The sequence below is a fragment of the Petaurus breviceps genome, unplaced genomic scaffold (genome assembly GCF_028583685.1).
Source record: "Petaurus breviceps papuanus isolate PSGF00001 unplaced genomic scaffold, PetGlider_PUasm1.0 188, whole genome shotgun sequence".
In the NCBI taxonomy this organism is placed as follows: domain Eukaryota; kingdom Metazoa; phylum Chordata; class Mammalia; order Diprotodontia; family Petauridae; genus Petaurus; species Petaurus breviceps.
Genome location: NW_027185804.1, coordinates 42,821,377 through 42,834,771, shown reverse-complemented (window position 1 = coordinate 42,834,771; position 13,395 = coordinate 42,821,377). Strand labels below are relative to the sequence as shown.

At 39.2% G+C, this 13,395-nt stretch overlaps 1 protein-coding gene across 1 annotated transcript in view; it reads right to left on the bottom strand.

The window, feature by feature from the left end:
- LOC138163923 (fatty acid desaturase 2-like protein FADS2B) overlaps positions 1-13,395 on the bottom strand; it is a 51,641-nt gene that overhangs the window by 22,525 nt on the left and 15,721 nt on the right. The window contains exons 2-3 of the mRNA XM_069091654.1: positions 9,840-9,950; positions 56-253 (exon numbers count right to left, since the gene is read on the bottom strand). Coding sequence (XP_068947755.1) covers positions 56-253; positions 9,840-9,950 — 309 coding nt within the window. The remainder of the gene's footprint in view (positions 1-55; positions 254-9,839; positions 9,951-13,395) is intronic.

Sequence of the window (13,395 nt, the reverse complement as noted above, 5' to 3'; positions counted from 1 at the left end):
AAAAGGGGTGCTATACCTTGGGCCCAAGGATCAGATTTTTCATGGAACTTCTTACCTGGGAAATTGTGAGTAGAAAGGAGATAAGCATTGTAATGAGCCAACCACTGCCGAAGCTTCTCAGTATAAACCAAACCAAAGCTTCCAACAATAGAATCTGGAGGAGGTGCATGGAGAAAAAGGGGAGACTGGGCTCCAGCAATTTCTGGTCCTCAATTGTCTTCCTCAGGACCCTGAAATCCTCCACCAGCTGGGTCTGAAAAGGGAAAATCCGTCAGTGGCATTCAAAATGGCTCCTACTTCATTGACATCCTCCATCCAATTCTCTTCAATTCAGAAAATCTTTCCTGAGCTTGTATAGTCAGGTAGTCAATTAATACTCGTTGAGTATGCACCAGACACCAGGTACTGTGTATCCACAGGGAAAAAGCATAGAAGCACTTGCTGTGGGAGATATGGAACCAAAGAATTTTAGAGTTTCAATGGCTGTCAGTGCCCAGCCAGCCTAAGCTATACTTTATTGAAGACTTTCAGGGAAGGGTAATTCGTTTCTTGTCTCCTGAAAACAGCTAAATTTATTCATTCAAAGGGGTGGGGATATCTTTCCATTTTTTTGGAAGTCACTCTTGTTCTTGGTAATTTCACAACATTAATTTATGAATTTCTTTTTTAATAACATTCTATTTTCCCTCCAATTATAAGTAAAAATAATTTTTAACATTAAAAAAAACGTTTTGAGTTCCAAATTCTATTACTCCCTCCCTCCCATCGCCTCCCCTGAGATGGTTAGCAATCTCATATAGCTTATACATGTGCAGTTCTGTAAAACATTTCCATATTAGTCATTTTGTACAAGAAGATCAACAAAAAAGAAAGAACATAAGAACAAAAGAAAGAAAGAAAAAAGAAAGAAGGAAAGAAAGAAAGAAAGAGAAAAAATAGTATGCTCCACTCTGTATTTAGGCAATATTAGTTCTTTCTCTGAAGGTGAAAAGCATTTTTCATCATGACCCCATGTGGGATTGTTTTGGATCGTTGTATTGCTGAGAATAGCTACGTCATTCACAGCTGGTCAGTGTACAGTACTCCTGTTACTGTGTACAATATTCTCCTGGTTCTTCTCACTTCATTTTGCTTCAGCTCATGTGAGACTTTCCTGGTTTTTCTGACATCATCCTGCTTGTAGCACAATAATATTCCATTACAATCATTTTCGACAACTTGTTCATCCATTCCCCAATTGACGGGCATCCCCTCCATTTCCAATTCTTTTTTTTTAAGACAGTCTTTATTTTCAAGGGGTTTACAGTCTAGTGGGGGAGGGCATGACCTATACATAAATAACTATAATAAACAATATTATATAACAAATACATTTGGAGGGATACAAAATCAAACCAAATAAAATTCAAGGTCAAGAAATAATGGGAGAGTGAGGTTAAGCTAAGGATTGAGGTGGGGGGGTCTCATAGAAGAGATGGCATTTCACAGAATGACACGATTTCAGAGTTGGAAGGGACCTTGGAGCTGACTTATGGAATCCATAGGGAACCTCCCCTCACCCCCCCCAAGACTTCTCTGGGGGGTCTCCCATGGGGACAATCCATTGCCTCCCAACGCAGCCCATTCCACTTTTGGGGTGGCTCCACTTGTCAAAAAGTTTATTTTGACATCTACCCTAAATCTATGTTACCATCTTTTACCCATTTCTCCGAGTTCTGCCTTCTGGGGCCACATGCTAATCTTCCAAAAGTTGAAACACATCCATCAGTCATGTCCCCCTAGCTCTTCCTCCTCTAGGCTGGTTTCTTCACCTCTTTTCCATATGAGATGGATTAGACAGTTATTATAGTCCCTTCCAACTCTCAAATCATGGGATTCTTGGAAATGATCTCAAGTCCTTTCTTTTTTTTTAATTAAATTCTATGTTTGTTTTTAGTTTACAGCATTCATTTCCACAAGATTTTGAGTTACAAATTTTCTCCCCATCTTTCCCCTACCCACCACCCCAAAACAGCGATCCCACTATATACCCCCTCCCCCAATCTGCTCTCTCCTATATCCTCCCCCATTCCCCACTCTGACTTTCCAGGAGGGCAAGATGGATCTCCATACCCCAGTGCCTGTATATCTTATTTCCCAGTTGCATATAAAAAATGATAATATATATTCTAAACATTTGATTTTAAAACTTTGAATTCCAGATTCTTTCCCTTCCTCCCTCGTCACTCACCCTTACTGGGAAGATAAGCAATTCAATATAGTTTGTACATGTGTAGTTACACAATATATTTCCATAGTGGTTATATTGTGAAAGACTGACTATATTTCCTTCCATCCCATCCTGCTCCCCGCTTGTTCTATTCTCTGCTTTGACCCTGTCCCTTTTCAAAAGTGTGTGCTTCCAACTTCCCTCTGCCCCAACCTGCCCTCCCTTCCATCATCCCCCTCTCATCCCCTTCCCCCCTACTCTCCTGTAGGGTGAGATACCCTATTTAGGGTATATGTCATTCCCTCCCTAAGTCAAATTCAATGAGAATAAGGTTGACCCATTCCCTTTTGCCTTCCTGTTCTTCCCCTCCATTGTAACCATTTTCCCTTGCCTCTTCTATACGAGATAATTTACCCCATTCTGTTTCTCCTCTCATTATATTCCTCTCTTACCTCTTAATTTTACCTTTTAAGTAGCATCCTTTCCTGTTCAATTGGTCCTGTGCCCTCTATCTATGCATACCTGTACACATATAAACACACATTCACATATGTATTCATAAGCCCATATACCCTCCTATATAGACATATGTATGTATGTATGTATGTATGTATATATATATTTCTATTCCATTCAACTATTCTCATACCGAGAAAAGTTTCATAAGTTACAATTATCATTTTTCCATGTAGGGATGTAAATAGTTCAACTTTGATAAGTTCCTTATGATTTCTTTTCCCTATTTACCTTCTCATGCTTCTCTTGCTTCTAGTATCTGAATGTCAAATTTTCTATTCAACTCGTTTTTTCATCAAGAATGCTTGAAAGTCCTCTCTGTAATTGAATCACCATATTTTCCCCTGAAACATGACACCCAGTTTTGCTGAGTAGGTGATTCTTGGTTTTAATCCTACCTCCTTTGACCTCCAGAATATCATATTCCAAGCCCTTTGATACCTTAATGCAGAAGCTGCTAGATCCTGTATTATCCTGATTGTGTTTCCACAATATTTAAATTGTTTCTTTTTGGCTGCCTGTAATATTTTCTCCTTCATCTGGGAACTCCAGAACCTGGCTATGATATTCCTAGGAGTTTTTTTTTGGGGGGAGATCTTTTCCAAGAGGTGATCGGTGGATTCTTTCAATGTCTATTTTGCCCTCTGGTTCTAAAATATCAGGGCAATTTTCCTTGAGAATTTCTTGAAGGATGATTTCTAGTTTCCTTTTTTCCATGGCTTTCAGGTAGTATAATAATTTTTAAATTATCTCTTCTGGATGTGTTTTCCAGGTCAGTGTTTTTTCCAATGAGATATTTCACATTGCCTTGTATTTTTTCATTAATTTGGATCTGTTTAATAGTATCTTAATTTCTCATAAAGTCACTAGCTTCCATTTGCTCCAATCTAATTTTGAAGGAATTATTGTCTTCAGTGAGCTTTTGAAATTCTTTTTCCATCTTGCAAATTTGGCTTTTTAAGACATTCTTCTCCTCATTGGTCCTCTTTTGCCATTTGCATTAATTTATTTTTAAGGTGTTATTTTCTTCAGTCAGGTTGCTGACTCTCATTTCATGATTTTCTTGAATCATTTTCATTTTTCTTCCCAATTTTTCCTCCACTTCTTTGACCTGATTTACAATATCCTTCTTGAATTCCTCCATGGCCTGTAAGCAGTTCATATTTTTCTTGGAAGCTTTTGGTGCAGCAGTTCTGACTTCGTTGTCTTCCTCCAGTCTCATGCTTTGATCCTTTCTGTCCCCCCAAAAGGAGTCTAAAGTTTGATTGCTGTGCTTGCTTTGCTTCCTTTGCTTGCTCATGTTGCCACTCAAGTACTTGACTTTTGAGCTCTTTGCCACAGTAGAAGTCTACTTCCAGAGGGGAGAGTTTTGTCCCCAATTTCTGGGCTTTTCACAGCTGCCGGAGCTATTAGGAGGGTGACTTCTCTACAGCCCCCCAAAGTTGTGGCTCCCTGCTCACACACCTCAGGACCACCACCCAAGACCGCGATCCAGATCCATGCAGGTTAAAACAAAAACAATTACCCTCTGAATGGTCACTTGCCCTGCTATGATCTGCAGTCCAGGAGCTATGAAGCAGCCACATGGAGGCCTCTGCAGGGCCACCATAGCCTCCACTGCTTCTTGCTCTGGGGGCAGAGGTAGGACCATGCCTCCATCCCCCCCAGTTCCAACAGAGTTCTACACTGACCTTATACTTTTTCTTTGGTATTCATAGTTTGATATTTCTGGAAACTGCCGCAACTGCTGGTGATCCACTCTTCTGAAGTCCACTCTAGCTGGTTGGGGCCACACTGGCCCTAAAACTGCAGGCTCACACAGGGCTGGGCTCTGCTCCCAGTGGGCTGTGATGGACTCTTCTTGTAGGCCTTCTGGGGTGCCTTCAGTGGGAGATTTGTTTCTCTCTGTCACTTTGTGGGTTCTGTAGCTCTAAAATTTGTTTAGAGTCATATTTTATAGGTATTTGAGGTGGTTATTGGGGGGAGCTCATGGAGTTCTCCTGTTTCTATGCTCCCATCTTGGCTCTATCCACATTTCCAATTCTTAGCCACCATTAATGCATTAGTGCCTTAATGTTGCTGTTTCACTTATGCATTTCTTAAGTGTTTATTTTTTTCCATTTTCATTTTTGCGGTTATTGGGTACATGGTAAATGGGGCCTTAGAGGAGCAGATTGACATACACTGTCCAAGAACTTCCTTCAGCTGTTTCAGTTGTATCCAACTCTCTGTGACCCCATTTGGCGTTTTCTCAGCAAAGATACTGGAGTGCTTTGCCATTTCCTTCTCCACCTCATTTTATAGATGGGGAGCTGAGGCAGACAGGGTAAAATTACTTGCCCAAGGTCATATGCTAGTAAGTGTCTGAAGCCAGATTTGAATTCAGGAGGATGAGTCTTCCTGACTCCAGGCCCAGCATTTTATACACTGCACCACCTAGTTGTCCATAATATAGTTTCCTTGTTATCTTTTTTTAGGTGGTTATTATTTTTTTGTTTTTGTCTGTCAGACAGGATTGCAACTCTTGCTTTTTTTTCAGAATTCACTTAAAGCATGGTAAATTTTTATTCTGTGCATGTGTTTGTTTTTTAGTTGCTTCTTATAAGCAAAAGAATTCAGTTTAGTTTTCTTATCTAATCTGTCACTTTTTTCTTTACTCTTAGAAATGCCCATTCCTGCAGATGACAATGAGGATAGAAGTATTGCCCCGTGGTAGGAATTCTCCTGTGTCCCTTGTAGTACAGTTTGTATTAACTTTTGCTCTCCCCATGATAATTCTACAGCCAGTCCACCTTTGCCTACCCCCTTTGCCATGACATCTCCTACCTGGGCCCATGCCCTCCCAGTCTTCTGGTTGCCAGTTTATCCAGGAGCTCTGATTGTCCTTATGCTATTTCAAGATGAATGGTCTCTCCAAGCACCAAATCTCTGCAGATTATAGTTTCTGTAAAATTCCTATATTTCATTATTTAATATCTCCTCTCCCCCATGAGTGTTTCAGGAATCCTTTCCACCACTGTAACAATATTTTCCCTTTCTTCACATTTCAATCACTTCTTTTGCCTTCTCACCCTTTGTCCTGGAGATCTTCTTCTTTCTGACAGGCTACAGTTAATTTTTCCTTCATTATTGACCAGTGACTTGATTAGCACACATCATATATTGATTTCTATCTTCTTCCTTCTCTTTCCTCTTTTATGTACCTCCAATCTGGAATTTGGTTAAAAAATAAACAAACTCCATACTAATTCCAAGGCCTTTTCCTCCACCATTGCTTCTATTTAAGATTTGATTTTCCCTTTGTTTCCTTGTGTACTTTTAGGAAGAAAACTCTTAATTGTCTCTCTGGTGATAATTTGCTGTTGTTGTTGTTTTGTTGCTAACACCCAAGAATCTTTTAATTTTTAGGATTTTGTTTACTTTCCCGGAGTAATGCATTTTGTTATCTTGTACCTTCCTGCATTCATTCACCTTTCTTGCATTTTTGTTGTCTTCATTGTTTTCAAAATAAATAATTTTGTGAGGATAAAAAGGTAATATTCTAAAGCATTTTTCAAACCTTAACACACTATAGAAATCATATCTTCATTCCTCTTGAGGTCTTCAGTAATTTCAGTCTTCCCCCCCCCTTTATATTCCCATATTGCTCACTTTCTGGCTCTTTCTTTGGTGACAGTGGCTAGACCTCATATTTTTCTTGCCCTTAGCCTTACTCTCTGTTCCCAAGTAACTTCTAAGGGATCAGAATCAATCCCAGCTGGATGCCAGTCCCCTTTGCTTCAGGATCAGTGGATCCATGTACACATGGCATCCTTCTCATACCAGTTCCTTCTTTTCCTCAGAATAATGTTGTAGCAAAGAATGTTGTCACACAGGAGTCCAAGGCAAAACAGCCTTCTGTCAAGTGGAGTCAAGTCAAAAAGCATTTATCAAGCTCTTTCTATGTGTCAGCCACTGAATTAAGTACCAACTGTAGAAATACAAGCAGAAAGAAAGTCTGTTCCCCTGAGCATCTTACTGTAAGAAAGGAAAGTAATACATAAAAGGAAGCTGGAAAGGTGTGTGTGGGAGGAAGGTACTGTATGCAAACACATTTTAGAAAAATATCTGGGAGGAGAGGAAAGTTAGCCAGGAGCAGAATGAAGACATGGGTGTCTTAGTCATACTTCTTAAAATAGATTTTCTTGGAGGGACCAGTCAATGAGAGGGCGAGGACACAGGGACAGAGGGTACTTTTAATATGCAAAGGCTGGGAGTGGAATGAATTCAAGCATTAATCACCTCATTTTACAGATGAGTAAACTGAGACTTAGAGAGATGGACTGATTTGCTCACTGACATCTAGTAAAATATCTTCTACCTTTTAATTTTCTGTGGCACATTTGGTGGTGGTGGTGGTGATGATGGGAGCTGAGAAATTCAAGCAATCAACAACTTTTGAAAAAATGCTCAATCTTCTAATAACAAAGGAAACACAACTTAGAACAACAAAGACTATAAAAGAGAAAAATGACAAAGGTTGGAGAGGCTGTGGGAAGGCAGACATATTAGCACACTGTTGGTGGAACTATAAATTGGTTCAGCCATTCTGGAAAGCAACTTGGAACTATGTCTATAAAGTTACCAACTGTGCAACGTCTTTGACCCAGCTACTTCACCATAAAACCTACTATCCTGTAAAGAAATCAAAGAAAAAGGGCGGCCAGGTGGTGCAGTGAGTAAGAGCACCAGCCCTGGTGTCGGGAGACCCAGGATCGGTTCTGGCCTCAGATACTTGGCACCCACACAAAATAACTGGCTGTGTAACCTTGAGCAAGTTACTTAACTACCATTGCTTAAAAAAAAAGAAATAAAAGAAAGAGGAAAAGAATCTCTAAGTACCAAAACACTTATAGCAACTCTTTTCATGATAGCCAAAATTGTGGTATATGAATATAATGGGATATTATAGTGTCATGAGAAATGGGCAATTTCAGGAGCAGCTCAGAAGATTTGTATGAACTGATACAAAGTAAAGTGAGAAGAACTAGGAATATAATTTATGTAATTATAAAAACTTTATAGAGAAAAAAACAACTTTAAAAGACTTTTGAACCTTTGTCATTGTAATGATACACCATGAGTCCAAACAAATAGAGACAGAACATGTTGTTCATCTCCTGTTAGGGAGGTGATAGCCTTAAATGCAAACAGAAGCATATGATTTGGGCATGACAAATGTAGGAATTTATTTTTGCCATATTAAGGATGTGTTAAGGGATTTGTTTTTCTTTACTTTTTTTTTCTTTTAACTTGTTCAATTTGGAGAGATAGGGAGTGAAGAAGATTAATAAAAAATATTTATTTAGTTTTAAAAAAGAAGTCATTTAGTCTGACCCTTGAGGAACACGGGTTGTTTTGTTTTTTCCTTTGTATTCTCAGAGCTTAGCACAAGGCTTGGCATGGCATACCTGCTTAATATACACATAGTTTTTGATTGATTGATCTCAAGACATCTCTAGAAATAGGACATATTCTCCTCCTTCTGAGGTTTGTCATTGTGGAGGGAGGGGCCAGGTAACTTGGATCCTGTCCTTAGCTGTGACTTTCACTTGGGCAAAGTATCTAGCCTTTCTGAGACATAATATTCCTATATATAAAAAAGGACAATAATATTTGCACAATTTACTTCTCAGTATTTTTATGTGGAGATGAGATGATGCAAGTAAATGCACTCTGTAAAGAGCTATGTATATAGGCAATAAGGTGTAGTGGATTAAGAGTTAGCCTCAAATCAGACAAACAGGGTTTGAATGCTTCTTATGACACAAAACTGACTGTATGACCTTTGGAAAATTTGCTTAACTTTTCAAGGCCCTAGTCTCCTACACTCACACCAGCAGAGCCATGGTACATATGGAGTAGTAGAAATTTGCTATACCAATGTAATTATAGATTTGGACAAAGGAACTATGTAAGTGTTAGATATTATCACGATAATTATCTTTTAAAAATTTATCTATGACACAATCTATGTGCTATTAAGGAACTCCCTCAACTTGTCTCTTAATATCAACATCTGCCCTGTAATTCACCACCTTAGAGAGTCTTTCTTTTCTTTTTTTTCCCGGCAATTGAGGTGAAGTGACTTGCCCAGGGCCACACAGCTACTAAATGTTTGAGGCTGGATTTGAACTCAGGTCCTCCTGATTCTTGGGCTGCTCCTATCTCCACTCCATCACTTAACTGCCACATAGAGAGTTTCTTAGGGACACTGGGACTTTAGGTGACATATCTCAGATCTCAAAGCCAGTAGGCTCTAGAGGCAGGACCTTCTGACACCGAGGTTGACGTTCTATTCACTGTGAAATGCTTTCTCTCATGAAGACCAGGAATAAAAATCTAATTGGTGAACAAACTCACTTTGGGAGGATGACTACCCAGTCTGTGTGATCTCTCCTTTTCTTCAGAGAATGATATTCTAGATATGCTCCAGCCAGGCAGTAATAGATAAGTGATGATACAATGCCCTTTGTTCTACTCCAAGGGCAATTACTATGACCCACATGGGTTGTAGGGTTGGGAGATGGCATATGTGAAAGTACCTTAAAGTGTACGGAGATAACCTTTCTCCCTTCCTTCTTTCCTCCTTTTCTCCCTCCATCTCTGGAAAGTAAATGTAACATTTGTTGAAGCTAATTGATAGGTGGAATTGAACTGAGGGGTTTGTCACTGGTGGCTAGCAATGCGTTAAAGCACATCAGAATGGGGACTGAGCCAAAAGCATTAGGGAAGTGATGTTTTGACCCCTCAAGATATGACTAGATCCCTAAGGGTAAGACGTAGTTGGCTTCTGTCTTGGCATGTGAATCCAGAGTACTCAGGAGGCATAGTTGAATAAATGTGGCGATTACCTTCAAGGCCTTTCAAGTCTCATGTTCATTTCCCTCTCCATCGAATACCACAGGACCAGATCCTGGTTGTTCTTCCCTGTAGACAGATAGCTCTGGGTTTTTCATTAAGGTTCAGCAGGGACATTTTATTCAGAGAGAACCAAAGAACTCCCTAGCACACAAGGGATGCCTGGAGAATTTCCCAAGCAGTCACTGCCCATTGGAGCAGAGATCCCACTTACATTCTTGTTTTTTTCCTGACTGGGTTCCCCAGGGGCCAGTTCCCCAATAAGCAGGGGCTTTAAGTACTTCTGCACCACTGCCTGGTCCAGGTGCATGGCCAAGAAGACATCCTGGAAGGGAAAGAACAGAGGAACAAAGAGAGAAACATTAATTTTCCACTGATCAATTCGACTTGTACTATCATCCTTATGTGTTTCCCCTTCCTGGGGGCTTAACTTAGTGCTATCCCAACCCATTAGGGATCCCTCCCGAGTCCCTCTGTCCAAATGCTGAATAATCCTCTTTAGGAGAGATTGATAAGGTAATGATCTTGAAGACTAAGCTCCTAAAAAGGTAAAAATACATCTGAAACCAGTCACTTTATTTAATGAAGTCCAGATGAAAAGTCTTCTTTGCAAACTGTAGGCGGGGCCACTTTGAAAGAATTTGGTACATGAAAATCTGCTAAAATGGACAGAATGTTCTCATATTACAAAATGATTATTCAAGGAAAGATCTTATGAAACAATTCTTAACTGTATACAAAGTTCTTTGGGCAAAAGGATTTTTTGATTCAAGACCTCACCAGTTTCCTTTAAATACCAAGATTCCCTAATCAATTTTAAACAGACAATGTAGCATGAAGGATATAGGACCAGATTTAGAGCCAAGAAGTCCTGGGCTTTAATTCTTCCTTAAGCACTTCCTAATAGACCCTGAGCAAGCTACAAGCTGTCTGGGCTTCAGGTTCCTTATCTCTAAAATGGGGATAATAATAGCATCCAAGGATTAAAATAGTACCTATTTTATAGGATTGTAGGAGGATCCATCAAGAAAATATACAAACATCTTGCAAACCTTAAAGTATTGTAGATATTTCAACTATCTTAATAATTATTATTCTAACGAATTTGATCTTTATATAATTTTTAAGATTGTATCTACTGTGTAAAGAGTGGTAATCTGCCTAAGCAACAAATCAGAATTGCGGGAGGTTGTCTCCCTGTAACTCCCTCAACTGGCTTTGAAGAAGAAGGATATCTAATATTTATATAGCATTAGCAATGTGCCAGGCTGTGCTAAACACTTTATAATTATTACTCATCTGAATCCTGACAATAACCCTGGGAAGTAGGTACTCTCATTATCCTCATTTTACAGATAAGAAACTGAAAAAAACAAAAAACAAAACAGAGGTTGGGTGATTTTCCCAGGGTCACATAACTAGTAGTGTTTGAGGCCAGGTCTGTTGCTCTATAAATGATTGTATTGGTCTTCTTGGGCCAGTGACAAAGACAAATCACTCTCTGATCATGTGTGTTTAGTCATGAGTCCAGGACATTGTCTTTACCCATAGATCACTCCAATGCTGTGCAGAACATATGTATAGAGATGAAAAAAGGAACTCTGAGCTCCTCTAATGTAATCCCTTCATTGTATAAACAGAGAAATTAAAACCCTGGAAGCCTGAAACTTGTCCACATGGTGTATAAAGAGCAGCTGCTAAACTCAAATTCAGATTTCTAACCACTGTATCACACTTCTTCTATTAGTGAAACTTGTCCTATCAACTGCACTGGAAGGGGGTATAGTATAGGGACTAGAGTGCTCAACTCATCGTCAGCACAATGCTGAGTTCAAATCCCACCCACTTCTGCTATTTTCTAGTCCTGGAAAGGTGGTTGATTCATTTACTCTCCAGGAGCCTGAGTTTCCCAATATGTAAAATAGAGATGATAATAATGCTCATCTGCCTACCTCACAGGACTATTATAATATTCACATGGTATATCATGTGTTAAGCTCTTTACAGACATTAAAATGCAGAACCATAGAAATGGAAGATATAAAAGTATTTTTCCTTTCAAATCCTGAAAATATTTAGGCAGTGAAAAACTCAGGCTTGCCTTGTTCATTAGATTGTAGGATTACAGATTAGAGATTGCTGAATCCAATCATCACATTTTACAGATGAGGGAACTGAAGCCCAGAGAGCTTAAGTGATCTGGCCAGGGTCACATAGCTAGCAAATGCTTAGGGTGGGATTTGAATCAAGGACTTCCTAATTCCAAGTTCTTCACTTTATTCGGCTTTCTATCTACTATACCCCTGTGAAGAAACATCAGATTGATAACTAAGGAAATATGCCCGAGTTTTAGGAGTTAAAGAATACTTATCAAGTCCTTCTGGCTGTGAGAGCTGAACTACAAGGAGAACTGAGCACCACCGAATCAACGCTTTCAAGTTGTGGAGCTGGAGAAGACTTTTGAGAGTCCCTTGGCAAGCAAGGAGGTCAAATCAGTCAATACTTAAAGAAATTAACTCAGATTATTCACTGAAAGGTCAAATACTAAAGCTGAAGCTGAAATACTTTGGTCACATAATGAAAAGATGAGACCCATTGGAAAAGATGCTGTTGTTGGGAAAGACTGAAGACAAAAGGAAAAGGGAATTACAGAGGATGAGAGGGAATAATAGTGTTATGGGAACAATGATCATGAGCGGGGACAGACTTCAGGAGATAGTGGAGGATAGAAGAGGCTGAAATGCAAAAGTTCATGTGGTTATGAAGAATCAGACATGACTGAATGACTGAACAATGATAACATTTTATAGCAGCATTGGAAAGTGGAATAAGCTCAGGACTAGGAGGAATGAGATTCAAGATCTAATCTTAACTCAATGGCTAATTAACTTCATGTAGCTAAAGAGATGACTGGCCTCAATTTACTTGTCTGTTAGCAAAGTGGTTTCTGAAGCCCCTTCCAGCTCCAGTGTTCTACTTTCCTGGGATACATACTACTCAAAGGACACCAGATCCTAAATTTCTCTGCAACAGGAGAAATATTGAGCTATTTTAGCCTTCTTAATGAGAAATAAAGTTTCTTTGGGTTGCTAGTAGAATGGTATAAGGGGAGATCATGTGACAAAAGGAAAAACAGTGAATTTGGAGTTAGAAGAAAGCTCATTTTAAACTCTGGATCTGACAGCTACTAGTTGTGTAACCCTCAATGAGTAACTGAACTCACAGCATTAGTTTCTGCTTTTATAAAAAGGAGGATAACAAGATTCACACTAACTTAACCACATGAGGTTGATGATGAAATCTTTACAGTTTATAAGGCACAAAGCTAAGGAGAGACATGAACTATTCTTATTAATGAAATGAAAATTGGATGAGGAAGCAAGACCCGTGCCACTAACTAGCTGTGTGACCTTGGGCAAGGTTCTGTACATGTCTGGGACTGAATGAGGGTGTTGGATCTCTCCTAGCTTTGACATTCTGTATTTTTTGTTCTACCTTCCTCCCAGTTTCATCATTCTATGTTCTAATATGTTTTCCACTTCTGACATTCTCTGTTCTAAGGTCCCTCTGAGCTATGTTCTAAAACACATTCTAGCTCTGATAGTCTGTCTTCTATGTTTTAAGGCCCTTTTCAGTAATAATAATAATAATTCATATCGTAGCTATGAAGTCCCAGACAGTGTGCTAAACTTTTTATAAATACTATCTCATTCATTATTACAAAAACTCTGTTAGGGTACATAGTAATATAATCTACATTTTGCCGATAA